General features: G+C 32.6%; 2 protein-coding genes across 3 annotated transcripts; both read left to right on the forward strand.

Moving 5' to 3' along the window:
- The first annotated feature begins 579 nt into the window (after positions 1 to 579).
- LOC137821701 (phospho-2-dehydro-3-deoxyheptonate aldolase 1, chloroplastic) lies at positions 580 to 4,859 on the forward strand. The gene is made up of 5 exons (XM_068626416.2): positions 580 to 1,199; positions 1,278 to 1,555; positions 2,704 to 2,980; positions 3,149 to 3,394; positions 4,389 to 4,859. The coding sequence occupies exons 1-5, from the start codon at positions 699 to 701 to the stop codon at positions 4,650 to 4,652; spliced, it is 1,566 nt and encodes a 521-aa protein (XP_068482517.2). The 5' UTR covers positions 580 to 698; the 3' UTR covers positions 4,653 to 4,859.
- Positions 4,860 to 9,875: 5,016 nt separating this feature from the next.
- On the forward strand, positions 9,876 to 20,286 carry LOC137820468 (putative glycosyltransferase). Of its 2 annotated transcripts, XR_016515795.1 has the most exons (17): positions 9,878 to 10,132; positions 10,436 to 10,546; positions 10,668 to 10,723; positions 10,849 to 10,991; positions 11,637 to 11,834; positions 11,968 to 12,167; positions 13,938 to 14,037; positions 14,427 to 15,002; positions 15,092 to 15,214; positions 16,159 to 16,437; positions 16,699 to 16,779; positions 16,856 to 17,187; positions 17,290 to 17,547; positions 17,850 to 17,916; positions 18,019 to 18,226; positions 18,893 to 19,061; positions 19,836 to 20,286. XR_016515795.1 is itself a non-coding variant. In XM_068624580.2 (16 exons), the coding sequence occupies exons 1-16, from the start codon at positions 10,005 to 10,007 to the stop codon at positions 19,972 to 19,974; spliced, it is 2,889 nt and encodes a 962-aa protein (XP_068480681.1). In that variant the 5' UTR covers positions 9,876 to 10,004; the 3' UTR covers positions 19,975 to 20,286. The 2 variants fall into 2 exon arrangements, 1 of the variants encoding a protein (XP_068480681.1); XM_068624580.2 differs by lacking the exon at positions 16,159 to 16,437 and having other exon boundaries at positions 9,876 to 10,132.
- The last annotated feature ends 800 nt before the right edge of the window (positions 20,287 to 21,086 follow it).

The raw sequence follows: 21,086 nt of genomic DNA on the forward strand, positions 1-21,086 counted from the left end.
TTGCATTGCTATAACTATAAGTATCAAACTTTGTCTTTCTATATTTCTTTTATAAGAATGGGACCCTGTTTTTAAATGTATGTACAAAACAAAGCAAATTAATAGATCATTTCATCATGTAATTACTTTCTTCTTCTTTTTTCTCTTTTGAGATAAATTAATTACGTACAAATCTTGCAGCTATTTTTAGTTTCCTTTAAATATAGAATTTTTCTCACTTAAACATCATCTAAATATTTTTTTTTTATCTGTAAAACGCTATTTGTCAAATATCAGAATAAAAAATTTAAAATTAAAGAAATAAAAAGGAAGAAAACATTTGTCTTAAAACACATATATTTAATTTTATTTCCAATAAAAATGTTTTTCTGGATTAAACATTTCATGAGTATCCATTGTGTTAAACCATGGTTAATTAATTGAGTACAATAATTGAATCCAAAACCATGGAAGCCGCAGTCTAACCCAGGTAGCAAAGCCTCTGACTTACCAGTTGCCCAGCTACTACCCTGATAAATTTTAGACGAAAATACCCTTTCCCAACAACCCCTCTCTCTCCTTTATAAAAGCCCTGCTCCTCTTATGGAAGTGTATATGAGAAAACCATCATCTCTCTCTTTCTCTCTCTAGGTCTGCGACTAGACCCTGTGTGTGTGTCTCTATCTGTCACCGTGAGAGATCCTATACACACAACCGCAATGGCCACCACCGCTTACAACTCTCTCCTTCCAACCAAATCCATTCTTCCAACCCACCCTCTCACGCATTCCTCCACTACCCAATGCTACTCCGTTCCCGGGCCCAAGCCCAGGCCCATCCAATCCGTTCACGCGGCCGACAAGCCCGTAAGTGTAGTAACCGACGGCAAACAGCAGCAACCGAGGCATGAGGCCAAGTGGGCCGTGGACAGCTGGAAGTCCAAAAAGGCCCAGCAGCTCCCGGAATACCCGAACCAAGAGAAGCTCCAGGAGGTGCTCAAGAGCCTCGAAACGTTCCCTCCTATCGTCTTCGCCGGAGAGGCTCGCAATCTGGAGGAGCGCCTCGCCGATGCCGCCGTGGGGAATGCGTTCCTCCTCCAGGGCGGAGACTGCGCCGAGAGCTTCAAGGAGTTTCACGCCAACAACATCCGCGACACCTTCAGAATCATCCTCCAGATGAGTGTGGTTATGATGTTCGGTGGTCAGATGCCCGTTATTAAGGTACCACCGCACCTCCTCCACTCTCTCAAAATATAAAATGACGAGAGTTATGACGTTGCGTTTGAGTGTTTGTGTTAGGTGGGACGAATGGCGGGTCAGTTCGCGAAACCGAGATCGGAGCAGTTGGAGGAGAAGAACGGGGTAAAACTCCCCAGCTACAGAGGCGATAACGTGAACGGAGATGCGTTCGAGGAGAAAGCCAGAATTCCTGATCCTGAAAGGATGATTAGAGCGTATAGCCAATCCGCTGCCACTCTGAATCTTCTCAGGGCATTCGCAACGGGAGGCTACGCCGCTATGCAAAGGGTTGGTCAATGGAATTTGGACTTCACAGAGCACAGCGAACAAGGAGACAGGTGCGTCCCACCAAAAACAACTTTTTTTTCTTTCTTCAATCGGTGTTTCTGTACCTTTTTTTCCAGCAACTTATTCTCAACTTACTTCTTGTCTTCTTCTTCTTTTAATTTTTATTGTATCTACGTTGTCAAGTACCAAACGCACCCTACCACGTTTTCCTTTCCCTTCCTCTTTCCAATTACTTATTCTTCCTTAAACTGAAATACAGCAGTTTTGTGTCCTCGCCAAAACAATTTGGAACTTTTAATTTTAATTGCGAGTTTATTATTTTTTTTAATATTCATATTTATAATTAATTGTACTTTATTAGTACCATTTAAATATATAATTTTTATTTTAAAATATTCTTAAATATAAATAATTTTTTGGTCTAAAATATAGATGAACTAATAAAATATACAAGTACTTTATTGCTTTTCCTTTTTTTCTAATAAAAAAATCATCAGACATTATTGTCATGCCTTATAAAATATTTAAATAATGTGGTAAAGTTATTAAATATTATTAAATGTCAGTGTTACGTCACATTCAATTTTTAAGTTAATGTTCCCTTTCCATGATTAATGTGTTTTACTGCCCTTTCCCAAATCACGTCCTCTTCAGCAGTTTCCGGTTTATATTTGGGAAGATCTGCACTGCCCATCTTTTTGTTGGTTTCTCTAAAGAGTAAAGGGAAAAAAGTTGTTAAATCACAACAAATAGTCCCTGTTCTTATTTTTTTTTTTTTTTTGAAGTTTGTGTATGAAAAGATATTCTTAATGCCTTCGCATAAAACAGTGTTTACGAATTAGTCTTCTTAGTTGTTGAAGTTTCAACACTTTTAGTTTTAAACCTTACGTCTTACACAATACTTTTGGGCATATATGTTATATGATAGGAAAAGTTTTTCTTGACACCCTCAACACTAAAATACTTTCATTTGAGAATCCTAAAAATAATTATGTATTAACTATAATAATTAATAGTAACTATAATAATAAATTAAAATTAGCAATTCATTTTGTTAATGCAAATTATTAGTATTAATAATATTTATTATTTTTCTTAATAGTAGTAATAATTATAGCTAATATATAATTATTCTTTTTAAATAATGTATTTTTAAAAAGTTTTAATATTTTAACTTTATGTTTGTTTGGTATGGCAGGTACCTAGACTTTGCACACAGAGTCGATGAGACCCTTGGTTTCATGGCTGCTGCAGGCCTCACGGTGGAGCATCCTATAATGAAAACAACTGAGTTCTGGACCTCACATGAATGTCTGTTGTTGCCATACGAACAATCACTCACTAGGTTGGATTCAACTTCTGGTCTCTACTATGACTGCTCCGCGCATATGCTATGGGTTGGGGAACGGACCAGGCAGCTGGATGGTGCTCATGTCGAGTTTCTAAGAGGAGTTGCCAATCCTCTTGGAATCAAGGTTTGGACACGTTTCTTCTAAAACCAAGTACCCTTTCATCTTATGAACTTGTACATGCATGCAAACCTATTTCATTCTATTGGTATTTTGAAGTATATTTAGTCTTAATTTGCTTCGTTGAAGTTGGATAATTGATGATTGATGAAATAAAATGGCATCGTATGGCAGGTAAGTGATAAGATGGATCCAAATGAGCTTGTTAGACTGATCAACATCTTGAACCCCCAAAACAAACCAGGGAGAATATCTGTGATCACGAGGATGGGAGCTGAAAATATGAGGGTCAAGCTTCCACATCTGATCAGGGCAGTACGCAGAGCTGGACATACTGTAACTTGGGTCAGTGATCCTATGCATGGAAACACCATAAAGGCTCCGTGTGGACTCAAAACTCGTCCATTTGATGCCATCAGGGTAATCTTCTTGCCACTATAATTTGATTGGTTATCTTGCACAAGAAAGCTTTCGGGTGCTATTAGAAACGTAGATATGCTTGGTTTAGAAATCATGTTAGTTATTGCCGTTTTAGTTAGCATAAAATTATCACTTTGTAAAGTCATCATGTTTTTCTTTAAACTTAAATCTGATCATCTGAAAGGCTTTATAAAGAAGATTGGGAAACAATTAACATCAGTGTCTGTAATTGATGAAGTAGGCGTATTTTCAGTGGCTTTAATGCATGGTAGTGGCAATAGTAGAAGATTTGATGTCTGAACTAGTTCAGAGGTTGGCTACCAAACCTGAAGGTTACATAATATTTCGAAGCTGGATTGATAGGTCTGAAAAGATTTGCTAGTAGCGGTCCCGAAGTAAAGTATAATGAAAGCTGATATTTGGTTATTTGATCAACTAAAGTAATCATATTGCAGAGTTGGGTTGCATTTCTTAATCAATCTCTAGAATCCATGTGGAGAGAGGCCTCCATACAAAATATATAGTTAGCTATTTTTTAAATGTCTTTATAATCTCCAATTAAATTTCTATAACTTAAATTAATTTAGTATTCAATCAAGTCATTTGAGATACAATTATACTTTTAATCTATATAATTTCAAGTTTAAACACACTATTGTCTATATTTTTTTTGGAGGGAGGAGTGGGGGAGTATAAAAAGCACAAGAGAGTAAAAGAGATGAAAACTCTCATAGTAGTACAGCGAATTCCTATAGCTGGTTACAGAAATTACAAGTAAGGTTTTGTTTTTTCAATAGGTAATTGAACCAACCTTGACTGGTTTTGAATTTGAAGTCTTACCAACTTCAGAGAAAGCAACATAAGACTGCCAACCTTGATGTCTGATTATGGATGCCTCTATTTTGGTCTCTAACCATTCAAAACCAAGTTAGAGAAAGCAACAACCTTGATAGTTGGTACCTGATTATGTGTATATTTTCACCTAATTGAACAGGCGGAGGTGAAAGCATTCTTCGACGTGCATGAACAGGAAGGAAGCCACCCAGGTGGGGTTCATCTAGAGATGACGGGCCAGAATGTGACTGAGTGCATTGGTGGATCAAGAACTGTCACCTTTGATGATCTGGGTTCACGTTACCACACACACTGTGATCCCAGGCTTAATGCTTCACAATCTCTTGAGCTTGCTTTCATCATTTCTGAACGCCTCCGGAAGCGTAGGATCGGATCGGATGGCGCCAGTATCTTTTCTCTCTAGGATTATTCCATGCCTACAAACTGGTTTTGCTCCCTTTTCCTTAAATTCTATTATATGGACCAACAAAACTTGTCAGAACAGAATATATTTAGGAGAGTAAAGGAGATATATAATAGCCACTCTCTCAAGGACTGAGAAATAAGAAATATCAGTAAGTGTATATCAAGTAAGTATCCTTGAATAATGCTATTAAACTTCGACGTGCAACATTTAGATTATTCTGCACTTTCTTTTTTCAGTTATGATATGTTAATTATTCTGAACCAGATTAGAATTGAAGAGAAAAATAACTTTTAATTGAAATGAAACAACTCTAAAATTGCATTGGCCAAACTAAAATTATAAACCAATGTCTTTGTTAAAGTAATATTTTACTTTATTTATTATGTGAGTATTCATAGATATGTGTCTTTTAATATTCATTTTCGAATTAAGTTTATTTAAACTTCAGTAATAATATTTACGTAAATTTATTTATTTATCAATTTATTCCTTATTATTATTATCATTTTAATATTACAACACATATAATACACTTTTAATATTTTACTAGTAAATATATACTAATATTAAAAAAACATATAGAATTATTGATCACGTGAATTTAATTGGTAGAATTCTTTTGAAGATTGAGCATGTGGAGGGTGAAAGGTTAAAGCCATGCTATATTGATCTTTTTGTGTGTGTGTGTGGTGAAAGATCAACAAAAGTCTATTCGGAGACGTTATGAGGTATTGACGTAGGACACGTGAGAAGTGATTTTTTCTTGGTGAAATTAATTTGGCTTGGCTAAGAAAAAAAATAGTGGATAGTCAAGGATGATGACTATATTCGTTTATGAATCTCTTATATTATTTAATCTAATGTTAGATTGTATAAATTTTGATTTTTGATTCATTTTTAAGTATATGGAATAAAAATGTCCTTTTAATATTCTTCTCGATAATTTGGAAAACTAATCAATGTGGATATGTCTGACATATATGGAAGGAAATACCTGACAAATTAGTTAACTTTAGATTTGGATAGACACTTCATCGGATTGTAATCATAGAAAGTTTTAACAGAAACAAAATTGGTTTGCCTAATTTTGGTTTACTAACTATAAAATGATTTTTATAATTTTTTTATTTTATTTTCCAGGGTAGAACATGTTTAGCATGTCACTATTTTTTTTTATAAAAAAATATAGCGTGAGTGAAAATCACCTTGATTAGTTCAGAACAGAAATATTATGGTTCAGTGATCACTACTTTAATGTGGAATTTAAAAGTTTGCGTGTGCTATAAAAGATATATGGCTATTATGTTCATGTGATGAAGTTTTATGAAAGTAAGAAGGAGCTGATACAATTGATGAAATTGCTGGACTTAACCAATGATAAAAGAAGACACTCGGAAAATAAATCAACCATGCGGACCTTAATGCAAAATTAGTAACAATGTGATTAATGGAGTTTGATTCCAACAAATAGGTGGTCGTACCTAAAGAAAAACAATAAATCTAACAAAGAAAAATAATAATGGAGGTAATAAAAGAAGAAAGACATGTAATTTTCATGGTATGAGAAACTATGATACAACATAATCATTAATTGTGGTTGGACCAACCTTACAAAAATAATGATATCATTGTAGGAAATTTGGAATTTAATGGAGGCTATTCATACAACCACCAGTCATGAATATATTTAAGAAGGGTTTCACTGTTGATTAAGTTTGTAGAGTTTTTTTTTTTTAATTTCAGGTAAATTTGTAATGTTTGAGCCAAATCCTAGAAAATAGATGGGATAAGAATATTTTTTATTTTGTTTTGTACAAGTAATTTTAAAATGAATTTATTTTATCATTCATTTCATGTTTATTCATCGTATTAATTACATCTTACATCCTACTTTCTCTTTGTTTTCAGTTCATACTTTGTAGCCGATTGTTCACTATTTCTTGTTTACAAAACATTATCAGAGGTTTTTTTTATAGCTTTAGGGTTTAGGGTTTAGGGCTTATGAGAGGTTTTTTTTTATAGCTGATTGTTCACTATTTCTGGTTTACAAAGCATTATCAAAGGTTTTCTAATCATTACCTTTTGAAAACTACCTTGAGTTACTCTTCCATTCCAAAAGAGGTGTTTTCCCTAACCATTTCCTCTCCCTTTTATTCATCTTTAACTTATCTAATTTATGTATTTTTTTTATCAAGACCTATATTCATATGTTCTTGTATAGGTTAGAAAGATATTGTCTTGATAATGGTCAATACTCCTCAATGTCTGTGTCTAATAGGTCCCACTCTGCGACTTCGATCAAGGAGAGGAGAGTATTTTGGAAAGGTTATCCAATGCTTAAGTTAGATCTCAATTCCGTTAATTGAAAATAATAAATGTATACATTTGCATTGTCTTGGAGTGTATATTTATAGCTTCAACGTGGGTATGTTATTGGACTTAGTTTAGTATGAGTTAATATTGATATTAGACAGTTATTCCATACAGTAATTACGTTAATAATTACATAATTACTTAGGAGAGTGCTTCTCGATTATGTATATATATAGTTTTAATTATATTGTGAGAGTATTCGGTAATGAAAACGAATGGTACATCTACTTATTTATATTCTTTTTGTTTATGAACCTTATCGATTTTCGTTGTTGACTCTCATCTTTCTTTTATTTTACTTAAATGAGTTTTGTGCTTTCATTATAATTAAGATTTAAGGTTACAAATAGAAAATGCTTTGTTCAACTAAAATTGCATTAGTTTATTTTATGATTTATCTTATACTATTCATGTTTTGCCTTGAAAGAAAGAAAAAAGGTATTGTCTACCTAGTTTTTACTTTTTAAATTGTTTGGTATTTGCCTCAATAAGAATAGATGATCAAAAGTTTCTTTTATTAAAAGTATTATTTTCTCAGTTTTACTTAAATCTTATCATATTGTTAACCCACTGTGTCTTTGTTAAATCTTAGATTACCATTCATATAATAATAATATTAAATAATTTTGGAAGAAAAAGGTAGATGACAATTATGATCTTCTTCAATGAATTTGCAACGATAATTCTTAACAACTCAATAGATCCAAGTGCTTTGTTACTAGAAAGACAGTTCAAGGTATGCAATTTTTTTTCACTTGGACTTTTCTTCGTAATTGAAATTTTAAAGTAGATAAACCTTGTGATCGTGTGTGTATACATGGAAGGTTTTAATTATTTATGGAGATAAAACTGTCACAGAATAAATTTATCATCAAAGGTTTTCCTTACATGACTATATATACGGTGCATTAATGTACTATGCGTGTATGTAAACAAAAGTAATTATAAGTGACAACATTAAATTAATAACTAAATTTAGAAGTGCAAGTTCCACTGTGTATAGACATATATAAAAAGAAAAACGATTATAAGTGACAAAATTAAATTAATAAATAATTTTGGAATTGCAAGATATTGAGGTGATGAAAAGGAGGATTGAAGAAGAATTTAAGAAAAAATTAAACATTGTATACAAAATAAATATGAAAAGAATATAGAGATATAAATACTGTGAAGGCTTTTGACTAGGGCATCCCTTCATCTTTTGAGATATCAATAACAAGAACAATTGGTTCAAGTTAGCTATGTTTCATTCTTTCCCCAGTAATATTGAAAATTTTAACGAACTACTTTTATATTTCATAATATAATTTTCACATTTCTAATATAGTATATTCACATTGTAGGTTTTTAACAATGAAATGTATAAAAACTAATTGAACAAATTCATAACATATGAAAAATAAACATCAACCCGTTCAAGAGGGATTTTAATTACTCCAAAAATGTAAAAAATAACATCAACCACAGGTAATAGTTTAAGAGAGATTTTAACCGAAGAGAATAAAAAATAACTAATGAATACACTAATGCTTTGTTTGGATCAGAGAGTGGAAAAGAGAAAGTGAATTTGAGATGATATCAGAGGAAAGTGTAAAGAAAGTTAGGGTGTTTGGATTAAGGTAAATAAAGTGAAAAGTGTGAGAAAAATTTATAAAAATTTGTGAATGATGTAATGGATGTGACAGAAATCATATATTTTTTAATTGATAAAAATATAAGTTTACATATTTATCCTTATATTTAAAAATGGTTAAAAATTAATGTGAAATATTTATTTATAAATTATAATTATTTTAATTAAAATATCATTTAAATATTTATAATTATAAATATTTAATAAAAATTTATTTTTATATTAAATAATGTTATTATTTTTATCTTTCCTTTTCTTAATTAATATAATTATTATATAAATTTATTTTTTAATTATTAAAAAATTATTTATTTTTATTATTATTATTTATATTTATAATTTATTATATATAATATGATTAATTATGTTTTTATAATAATTATTTTTTATATTTAAATTTGAATTATATATTAAATAAAATAATAATAATTTAAATTTAAAATTAAAAGGGTAAAAAAGTAAATTAAGGTTAATTAATTAAAATATATATAAATATAAACTTTCTTCGCACATTTGCAAAGAAAGTTTTGGTAGGAATTTTTTTTTTCAATTTGTGTGTATCTTTTGTTTTTATTACGTGGATTCATTATTTTACTTTAAACAGTGTTTTTGCGCCTTTCTGTCCTTTCTGCATAACGAATGCACCTTAAAAAAAATATAAACCGTCTAGGCATAATAAATAAATAAAATAATAATCAACAATGTAATTAATTATAGAAATAATTTGTTAGCCATGCAAATCCTAGTACAAAACTAGTGGTCAACAAATATTGATTTATATAAAGATTAGTTGTTGCTAAAGGAAACTAACAGATCAATAATAATAATAATATATTTTGATATTATGAATCTAAGTGTATTATGCAAGTAAAATTTTGGACCAGTATAATTCATTAATTGCACATTCAATTTATTTTTTAATTTTGTTTCTTGAGATTCTTTAAATTTTCTTACTTTCATATACTAATTTACGGTAACAAAATCACTTTTTTTGCCCTTTTTTTTTTCCGACCCAGTGGCTTAGAAACAACGGAAAGTGCACAAATAGCACCCAAGTTTCTTAAAAGTTAAGTTCTAATATATTCTCATTAAATGAAATTTTATTAAAACGTGTTGTGTATATAAATAAAAAATGGTTAAAAATTAAGGTATGAATTTTAAAATTAATTTTTTTTAATTATAATACTTAAATCAATCTTATAACCCGCTTTAGCCTCTTTCTCGTCTTCTTCCTACCGTGTATTTGTTTGTTTTAGAAGACGCGGTTCAGCGCAGGAATGAATCAATTGTGAAGAGAAAAGATAGTCATCGGTTTGTTGTGAAGTTGAATTTGACATTGGATGGAGTCTCAGAGAGATCGCAGGACAGAAGCTCTTGGAGACCTTCGAGTCCTTTCCGATGAAATCCTCTGCGCTATTCTGGAACGTTTCACTCCGCGAGATGTTGCTCGCGTTGCTTGTGTTAGCAGGTAATGCTATCTACCACTACTCCCTTTCTCTGTTTTCTAGTTCTATATTTTTCTCGTTTCATTTTCCCACAACTTTTGATTCTTATTTATTTGAAGTTTCAACGATAAGTCTCCTTTATCATTCGCTTTTTATATGAATCTGGATGGAAATGGATTGTGCTTCGTCATTCATTTGTACTTTTGATGTTTTGTTTTTCGTGTGACAGTGATTCATTGACCAACACTATTATTGTAAATAAACCGTATAGTTCATGAGTCATGTGGTATAATGTTTTCTAAGCGTGGTAAATTAAATTTTGGCAGTGTGATGTACACACTGTGCAACGAAGAACCTCTGTGGATGAGTCTATGCCTAAAAGGAACGTCTGGTTCGCTTCAATACAAAGGCTCTTGGAAGAAAACTGTTCTGCATAAGTATGCCTCTCCTCATATGCAATTGCTCGTTCTGAAATCGAATTACTATTCTTTTCGGGCACTTAATTTTAGTTTCTGTTTAGCGTTTTTAACTTGTTTCGAATTGGGCATTTTAATGCAGTTTGAATCTGCCCGACAAATACAAAGAATACCATCGAGGACCTTTATATTTTGATGGTGAGAGTTCTAACACTACTAGTCTCTTATGTATCTTCTATTTTCTGGTGAAATTTAGGATATATGCTCTTAGAAAATCATATGGAAGACTTTTCTATAGACCACTAATACTCACCTTTCTGCAGGGTTCAACTCTTTATTTTTGTACAGGAGATTATACCGCTGTCATACCACATTGGGTGCATTTCATGCAGATACTGGAAATGTGCAAAGAATAAAAGACATCTCATTGAAGGAATTCTATAATGAGTATGATGCAAAGAAACCGGTACTGGGATAAAATAATTTTAATAGTGAACCCTATTATTTTTTATTCTTTGAGAATTAAGATGGTTCTATTTTAATTTACAACTTCTTATCTTTGGACTCACTTGCAGTCTTACCAATGAAAAGGCTATCTTGGAGCTCTATCACTCCGGTCTTTCCTTATTTTTTTTTTTATATTTTTTGGAAGAATAGGAATGAGCTTCTTTTTCTGACATCATATGTACATATGTATTTGATTGGTCTTGGGTTTTAATATTAACAGACTCTTTGCATATGCAAGCGTGAGTTTTGTGTACAATAACCTTCTCCCATACCTTTGCATAGGAGCCTTCTAGCACCGCTGTACATTAGTTAGTTAGTTAGTTAGTTTATATCTATCTATGCATGTATTCACATTTGCTATTAATATCTGAACTATTTGAGTAGTGATGTTGTTTTACTCCTGTTTTTTTGTTCTTGTAAGATGGAAAGTGAGAGATGAGAACCCGTTATCTTTTTAAATAAGGGTCCTTTGCAGATAATAGTATTTTGGCTGTAGGTCATGCTATGTGTTCTAGATATATTGAAATTCATCAATCTTGAATTTCCAATTATTTTTAGTTTTTTTTTTTTACTAAAGTTTAATTTTAATGAATTACGCGTCCAGGTTATGCTCAGTGGATTGGCTGATACATGGCCCGCCAGGCATAAATGGACAACTGATCAGCTGTTGCTAAACTATGGAGATGTAGCATTTAAAATTTCTCAACGGGGTGCCCGAAAGGTCTCCATGAAGTTCAAGGATTATGTCTCTTACATGAAAGTTCAGCATGATGAAGATCCCTTGTATATTTTTGATGAAAAGGTACTTCTTTTGAGATATTTATGTTTCATTATGCGCCGTTCCACCTCCCTGCACTATTTCCTTTCCTATTTCTTGTTCTGCAGTATTTGAGAGTTTGCAAGTTCTTTTAACATTTTTTTTACCTCTCATTCAGTTTGGTGAAACTGCACCTAGCTTATTGAAGGATTATTGTGTGCCTCATCTTTTTGAAGAAGACTTCTTTGATATCTTAGATACAGATAAAAGACCATCCTATAGGTGGTTCATAATTGGACCAGAGAGATCTGGTGCCTCTTGGCATGTTGATCCAGCTCTTACCAGCGCATGGAATACTCTTCTTTGTGGGCGTAAAAGGTAAAGATCTAAGCCTCTAGACATGTAAATTTTGCCTCCATTTTGGCTGTGTAGCTTGTAGCATAGTCTGTGACTGTTTACATGGCGTTTGAGGAAGCTATATATGCATGGTCCGTTTCTGAGTTTAATCCGGAAAATAATAAATTGGTCCTCCAGCTTATTAGAATTCTTTCTTTTTTGTTTTTTGAAGTTACATAGGAGGCTAGGAATGAGGAAAAATGGATTAAATGAGAGTGGTCAGACTTGTTAGGGGTTAAACTTGGCATCTGTTTTTTTCTTCAGGAAACTAGGTGCTATTAAGCTGATGAGCCATTGTTCTAGCTTATTAATATTACTTTTTTATTAGCTACTAATGCATCCCTACCCAATGGTTGTGAGCGAAGATATTGTTTAGTTTACAAGTTCCACATTTGGTTTTCAATCATAGTAGTCAACAGCATGCTATAGTGGAGGGGAGGGTTCCCTAGCTGATATGGGAATGAAATAGCAAAGTGGTTTTCAATAGCCGCCTGTTGAGCTGCAACAGCAGAGATTTTTTCATGCTACAGCTAGCACTTCATACCTGCTTTAAACACTACATCACGGAAAAATGTTGTTTAGAGGTTGTTTGGGTAAAATTATTACTTCTCTCCCTTTTTTAAGTTTTTTTTTTTATATTTATTTCGGAAATATAATTGGATATAGTTCTTCTCTGACCATTCCACAAAAAGTTACTCCCATTTTGATCTTGTTTCTACACACTTTACAGGACATCTTTTCCCTCGTGTCTCCAATTCACGTTCTACTAATTTTTATTTAATTTGTCAGGTTCTTTTTGTATTAATTTCACCATCATTTTTATTTTTTTGGACTTTGTTACTTTGTTCTTACTGCTCTTAAATTGATAGTGATTGTGTGTGTAAACTAACCTATTATTGGTCATGAACTTATTTATATTTTTTAGTATTATGTGGTGTATAAATTATTTAGTTTGTATTATAATATTTAAAATAATAGTTACTCCATTTCCTGCATTATAAATTATAGTTCAATGTTTTTTAACTAAGGCTACATGGCAGAATTTTCTGGCTAGAATTTACAAGATAGTGTACTGAGATAGCATGTAAGAATCAAGATTGGTCATTTTTAGATGTAGAGTACTATTCCTGTTATGTAATCTAATATTTTACTAGTACTAGGTTCTTAAAATTTTATATAGACCAAGGTTGAACAAGAATCCTAGAAACGGGAAACCTACATCCTCTAAACACACTTCAGTTTTATCAATCTCCTGGGTCTTAGATGTAGTAGATAGATGTTGTATAAACCAAAATTAAGCTTTGCGTCTTTTCTCTCTCTCTAATTCTCTCTGCCTATCTCCCCCTCTCCACCCATATGTGCGTGTGTTTGTTGGGAAAAGGGGCTGTTGGTAGATATCCTTCTTACATGGGAGTCAGTGGATTACTATTAGCATGTTTGGTACAACTTAAATCTAGAAAAATAATTTCTTATTTTTCAAAACTTTTTGTGCAAGCTGGCAAAATTAAGCAGTTGTTTTTCTAAATAAACTGAACCAAGCATGCAGCAAGTAAATGTCATCGCAATGCATAAGCAAAATGTCGATTTGGTATGGGCTTGATTATTTAACTTAAATTAGAATTCTTGTTCTTTATTGATTCATTAACTGATAACACAAATTTTATGTGAGGTACTTAGATTTTCTGTGTTACTTCTTGATTATGTTCTAGATAAATAATGCTAAAGTGGTAATGTTTCCCGTACATTTGATAGGTGGGCATTATATCCTCCAGGAAAAGTGCCTTTGGGTGTGACAGTTCATGTTAATGAAGAAGACGGTGATGTCAATGTTGAGACTCCATCATCACTGCAGGTACTACAATGTTGTAATTGTAGTGATATATACCCTCTTTTTGGTGGTGAACCATAGTAACTTTTATTCTTATCTATTGATGTGTGTTTTAATTATTCAAGTGAAAAGAAAATCAGAGTATTCTCAAGAGAACAAAACGTATATTTATGAAGACTGAACTCAATTTTTTTATTCTAGAAGGGTTACAATTTATAAAAGCTTAAAGAATAGCTACCCACTAAAACATGGTCTTACGAATAAACCATGAACTCACACGGGAATAACAAAACACATTAAAATGAAAACAGCAATAAATAGAAGCAACATAAGCTGAATGTGGACATGTTTCAATGAAGCATTTTCCTAACAACGTGGTTATTATTGTTAGTGACGTATGTGTTTGTTTGCAGTGGTGGCTAGATTTTTATCCTCTTCTTGCTGAAGAAGACAAGCCAATTGAGTGTACACAGCTACCTGGAGAAACAATTTATGTTCCGAGTGGATGGTGGCACTGCGTACTAAATTTGGAAACAACTATTGCTGTCACGCAGAATTTTGTGAATTCCAACAATTTTGAATTTGTATGCTTGGATATGGCACCTGGTTATCATCATAAAGGAGTTTGCCGTGTTGGGTTGCTTGCTCTTGATGAAGATGGTTATGAAAATGTCAGACAGAACATGCCATGTAATGAAAAGAACTCAAGTTACAATGATTTGTTAAGGAAAGAAAAAAGAGCCAAAATTCAGAAAGATGCAGATGGTCTAAATGATGAAAGAGCCATAAATGGTGTATCTAGAAGTTACAATTTATGGAAAGATGGATTTTCGTATGATATAAACTTCTTATCCATGTTTTTGGATAAAGACAGAGACCACTACAGTGCCCTGTGGAGCTCAGGGAACAGCATTGGTCAACGAGAACTAAGAGAATGGCTATCCAAGCTCTGGATTCAAAAACCAAAATTAAGAGAGCTAATATGGAAGGTTATTTTCTTCCTACACTTGTGCATTCTTTAAGCTCACATTGTTACATTATCAGATTTTATGACCTTTTTCTATTTATACATGTCTAGGGAGCATGTATTGCACTAAACGCCAACAAGTGGTTAGAATGCCTATCAAAAATTTGTGTCTTCCATAATTTGCCCCCTCCCACTGACGATGAAAGGCTTCCAGTTGGTACGGGTAGCAATCCTGTGAGTTTTTTTGTTTTCTGTTAATGATTTTAACTTGTATTTTCTTGAAGATTGAAATACAATGACTTTTCTTGGGTTTCAATAAAAACATTTACTCCGTAGTGTAACAATAAAATTGATAAATTGAAAATAACCCACCATGGCCTTGGAACTATTGTAGATTTTAGTGGAGTCATTAAAGGTTTTATTGGTTCTATCGAAATGTTTGGGCTTTGTTGAAATATTAACCATATCATTTCATTTCTTTGTTACCCTTGTCCAAATCTTTGAAGTTAATACTCATTTGAAACATATGGAACAAAATCACATTTCAATATGCCTCTTCCACTATTGACTTGTCTTTCACTGCCTATGAACCAGAAAAATCTTTGATGAACTACTGCATTGATCTCATGTTCTGCTCTAGGCGTTTTGGGTTCTTTTATTTATTCTGCCTTAAAGTACTTAGTTTGGGTCCTTTTTCTCTCCCATGATTGCTATCTGAGGAAAAAACACAAAAACAGATTTTTAATCATCTTTTGGCACCTCCTGAAGTGCTCCGCTAGGCACTGGAGAAGGTATCTTCAATAGGCAAGGACCAGCACCTAGCCTCAGCAATTTGTGAATAGCTTGTCACTTTGACTGCAGTAAGAAAACCAGTAAACAACCAGATCAAGTGATATTTTAGTGGCTGATCTTTTCACGATGTTTTTAAGTTTGTGTCATAGTTTTCCCTCTTGTAATCATGAATATCGTCCTATGGTTGTTGAACTGCTATAAATTACAATATATTATTTAGCGTGTTATTAAGGCTCTATTTGGTATGGTTGTCATTGAATTTTGAAAATTTTAAATTTTTTAAAACACTCATGTTTTTTGTGTTTAGTTTCTAACTTTTGTGTTTTGTTTTCAAATTTTAATAGAAAATCATTCTCTAATTCCTAATTCAGGTTCTTTGGGTTTAGGGTTTAGGTGTGGGGTCAGTAGTGGGGTGGTGTTGTAGCAGTGGACTTTTGGTGATGAACTGGTGGTGGTTAGCAACCACAACAAGATAATGGTGGTGGTGACAATACAATGATTTTGCTGGCTAGTAGTGACAATGATCATGATGGCCACAACAAGTGAAGGTAGTAGTGGCAGTGGCTGTGATGGTCATTGTCTGGTGTTGTGGTGGATGGTGGTAGTGATGTATATTGGTTCTTTTGGGAGAAATGGAAGAGTTAAATTTATTTTAATGGCTAAAGGTACCTTTATTGTTTTAAAAATTGATATCAAAGTGTTCCGAAATTGAATTAAAAACCAATTCAACTTCGTTTTAGCCAAGCACATTTTGTTTTGTTTAAAAACTAAAAAACGAAAACTCACGAGCATCCTAAATAGGTCCTAAGTTTCTGTACTTGAGTTATGGCATGAGAATGATTTCTGGTGTGATCATTAATTTTGTAACATTAATTTTGGACTATACAATAGCTCTCTGACTGGGAATATTTCCGCTATCTAACCAGGTTTATTTAGTGGGAAACTCTGTTGTTAAGATTTTTGTTGAAGGAGGACTGGAAGCTTCACTTTATGGTTTAGGCACAGAGGTACTTTATTGGCATTCTGTTTCCATTGCTTCTGTCGTACATATCTAATTTTAATAATTTTTTGTATATTTTACAGCTAGAGTTTCAGAGTCGGTTGCGTGAAGCCAACTCCCCACTTAGTAAACATATACCTGATGTTTTGGCCAGTGGAATTATTTATCTTGAAAATGGATCTTGTACCAATTTAAGTTGGGATGGAAAAGGAGTACCTGATGTCATTGTGAAAAGCAATATCATCAGTAGGAAATGCAGTGTTGATGATTTCTCATTTGGGGTGTGGGGCAGGAAACAATTAGAGTATAGGAATGCTGGGATACCTGTGGATGGATCAGGTAGCTTAGCTGGTAACTCAAACATATGGCCGTATGTGATAACAAAACGATGTGAAGGGAATATATTTGCAGAATTGTAAGTCATATCATTGGTGTTTAGTATTAACTAGTAGCAATTCAAGTTTCTTATTTCTATAAGTAACATAATTACCGTATATTATGGATTTTGTTTTTGCAGAAGAGATAAACTGACATGGGAAGATACGACAAACTTGGCCTCATTCTTGGGCGAGCAACTGAATTATCTTCATCTTTTGTCATATCCACCTCCAAATATCTCATCTTTCTCTGATATTGATCATGAATTAAGCTTGGTTGGGGCTAATGGTTGCATTGCAACTGTTAACAGTAAATCAAATGTTACAGCAGAATGGTGGCTCTTCACCAGAACCTTAACAAAGATGAGGAAAGACCTGTCAAGCCGTTTGACCAAGTGGTACAATTTGTCCCTATGACTTCCTGTTAAACAGTATAGTTGGAATTAGTTTATATATAAGAAAGGCACCGAGGGGATTTTTTATGCATAGGAATGAAAATTTAATAACCTTCCAAACACTTTGAAGTTCAAAAGGAGTTCTTATAGATAGGAAAACTGCCAATTTCAGTAGCGGTGTTTAACAACTATCTAAAGATTTCTTTTGACTCAATCCTTCTTACTTTGAACTTTATTCATGATTATGTTTTTTTTTTTTTTGCCTACCTATGTTCTCCTGTAACATACTAGTCTCTATTTTGTAGGGGAGATCCAATTCCTTGCAAACTGATAGAGAAGATTGATGAATATATCCCACCTGATTTTGCGGAGGTTTTTTCTAAACTAAAATTCACATTTTGATATCAACTTTTTTGTGTGGATATGCTAGACTGATTTGTTTCTATAGTCTAAATAACTTTTATTTGACTTCAGAATTTTGGAAACTATGCTTGTAAACACTGCTCCTGGATACACACGGACGTTATGGATGATAATATTTGCATGAAACCATCAATGGTTTGCTCTACCACTGCTGGGAATAATGAAGATATCACCATTGTGGACAATGGTTTGTTGAGTAATTATGAAGTAAAATCATGGTGTCCTAGTCACATTCTTGACTTTAGTGATCTTTCCATAGGTCAGTACTTCTGCTTTCCTACTTCCAAGAAATTTGTATCCTACTTATATTGGAATGTTGTGATCGTATGGCATCATAATTGTTCATGTACTTTCATAATCTACAAGAAACTCTTTTTTACTCTGTACAGTTGAACTGATGTGATTTCTATGATACATGAACAAGGACATGTTATTAACACCCCCTTAGAATTTATTTTTCATTTATTTATGACTTCATTTATACATGCACTATTTTTACGGTTTTCAGGTTAATGCATGTTCTTCTGCAAGAAGTAATCATTATGATTTTAGCTTTGTCCATAAGAATTATTGTTCTAATGTTGTTATTGTTGTAGCAATTTCCCGAAATAATTTTTTGTGTTTTCATACTTCATTCTTCATTAAACTTTCAGTGGAATGCCTCTTCCTTTTTGTCTGTTTTCACAATTTTCTGCCATTACCCACCCAGTTAGGATGATGGTGTTTAGTTCTTATTTTACCTTCCTCTGATTTGTCTGTCTAGTATATTTATAATTAAGTCTAAAATTATTTATGATTGACTCATCATTTTCTACATCAACTCTTTAACTCCAGGAAGATGTGTTTGTTCAAAAGTAACACTGTGGTAGATATATTCTGATGTTATTTCTATTGGTAATTATTTCAGTTTTTTTTTCATTTGCAGGTGATCCTCTTGTTGACTTGATACCAATTTATTTAGATGTGTTTAGAGGTGATTCACGTCTCCTCAAGAAATTTTTAGAAAGTTATAAACTTCCCTTTGTTAGTGAGGTATCAAGGTGGGAGTCAACAGAGGGTGATCAAAAGTTTGGCCGACTTTCATACCTTGCCATGTAAGTAACGGTCTCCATAATTCTCTTACATAATTAATTTCTTATCAACTTGTATTTCAATTTGAATGTACAAATTTATCTAGAAATATGAAATAGTCTACCTATAGTCAATGAAATCAGCCACGCTCCCTTACGGATAGCCTTACTCAGTCAAGATGGATTTTTTTAGTACTTATTATACTGTTACTAATTTTTGACATTGCATAATTTCATAAGAATATTTATATATTTAATTCTTTTGAAAGGCGTAACAGCGGTTTAAAACAAAAACACTTGTTGATAAATTGGTAATTGTAAATTTGACAGTCGAAAATAGAGTTGTGGAAGCAATAGATTAATGGAATGGAAATGAAATGACTTTAGTTTTCGGTTTGGATTGTTTAATAGTGTAAACTGAAACATATCATGGCAGAATCTCTTCTGTCCCATTCAATCCCATGTCTATAGGGGATGGAACTACACTAGTAAAGCTATTACTCATAGTTTCGTTTTCTTTGAAACAATGACGTAGAAACTTTACTCTGCGTCTTAAAATTCAAACAATGATACGATTGTTTTAAGGAATTTTGTTAACAATTAATCTAGGGGCATTGAATTTTCTTAATTTTATTGAATTGTTATCCCGTATTTTATCTTTTAACCATTTTATTCTACCTATTGATTAAGGATTATGTTTTTGACAAATAAAGATGTTTTGCTTTGTGTGTGGATTTAATACATTTAGCAATTGTTGAAGTAGGTGGTTGGGATTTATTGATTTCCTTGGAATTGCAGGTGTTATTGTATCTTGCATCATGACAATGTATTGGGAGCTCTTTTTAGCTTATGGGAAGAACTGAGGTCAGCAAAGTCATGGGAAGAAGTGGAACTGGCAGTGTGGGGGGAACTGAACAATTACAAAGGCTTTCCGTGATCATTGGCTGCTTTAGATATTTTTGGAACCGGAATGTACGTCGGAGCGTCGGTGATAATAAATATTCAACTTCTCCTGTACTATAGTCTGTAGCCGTAAATGAGCAAGAGACTTCAGCACATCAATTACCTGTCATTAGCTTTTTTATTGATTCCAATTTGTTTTATAATTTATAGTAAAGTTCCCCTTCATTCTTACTCTTTTGTATTCTGAAAAGCATATTAATATTGTATCCTTTGATTGATATTGATGCCCATATAAAAGTCATTTATCCTTGGGCTAAGTGACTAAAAAATTTATTGATATCTAAAATTGTTTTTATTATTAATGAAAGTTACAAAAGTTTTAGTTGATCACTATTTTAGATTCTAAAATTAGTAGTTAAAACATTGATAACTAATTAGATACCAATTAATTAATTAGATAACAATTTAGAAACTAATTTATATACCAATAATATTTTAATTTATAAAATAGTATTTATTTTAATTAATATAGTAATTAATTATTTTGTCTTTAAAATTAATTTGGTTTAATTACCTTTTTCTTCTCTATATTTATAGCCAATAGTCTATTTGGTACAGTGGTTTTTAAAAAATTCAATTTGGTCCCTAAATTTTTTAAAATGTATTTAAAATGATCATTCCTGTTAAATATCAACAAACGACGTTAAGTGGTGCTTATGTGGCAGACATGTGTTTACATTACTTTGGTGAATATTGAATTATGGTTTAGGTTATTCAAATTAGGGATTTTGAATTTCTGATTTAGGGTTTCTGATACGAGGATTGCTCCCCTGGTTGGATTCTGTGGTGCACTTCCATGTTTCGATTCCATTCGGAGGTGTGCTCCTCTCATTCGATTTTGTGGTGCGATCGTGAGTTACGATGGTGAGCTGCGTTCCCATGGTCGATTTGGAGGAGCGATTATGTGATGCGGTCCAGATGTGGTGAAGGGGCAGCGATTGCGAATGAGGGGAGCACACCTCCGAATGGAATCGAAGCAGGGAAGCGCATGATAAATGTCTAATTTCAGTAATATTTCATATTAAAATATAAGCACTTAATTTACATATAAAATAATCCCTAATTTATGAATAAGAGTATTTTATT

Source organism: Phaseolus vulgaris, chromosome 9 (genome assembly GCF_051622355.1).
Source record: "Phaseolus vulgaris cultivar YP4 chromosome 9, ASM5162235v1, whole genome shotgun sequence".
NCBI lineage: Eukaryota > Viridiplantae > Streptophyta > Magnoliopsida > Fabales > Fabaceae > Phaseolus > Phaseolus vulgaris.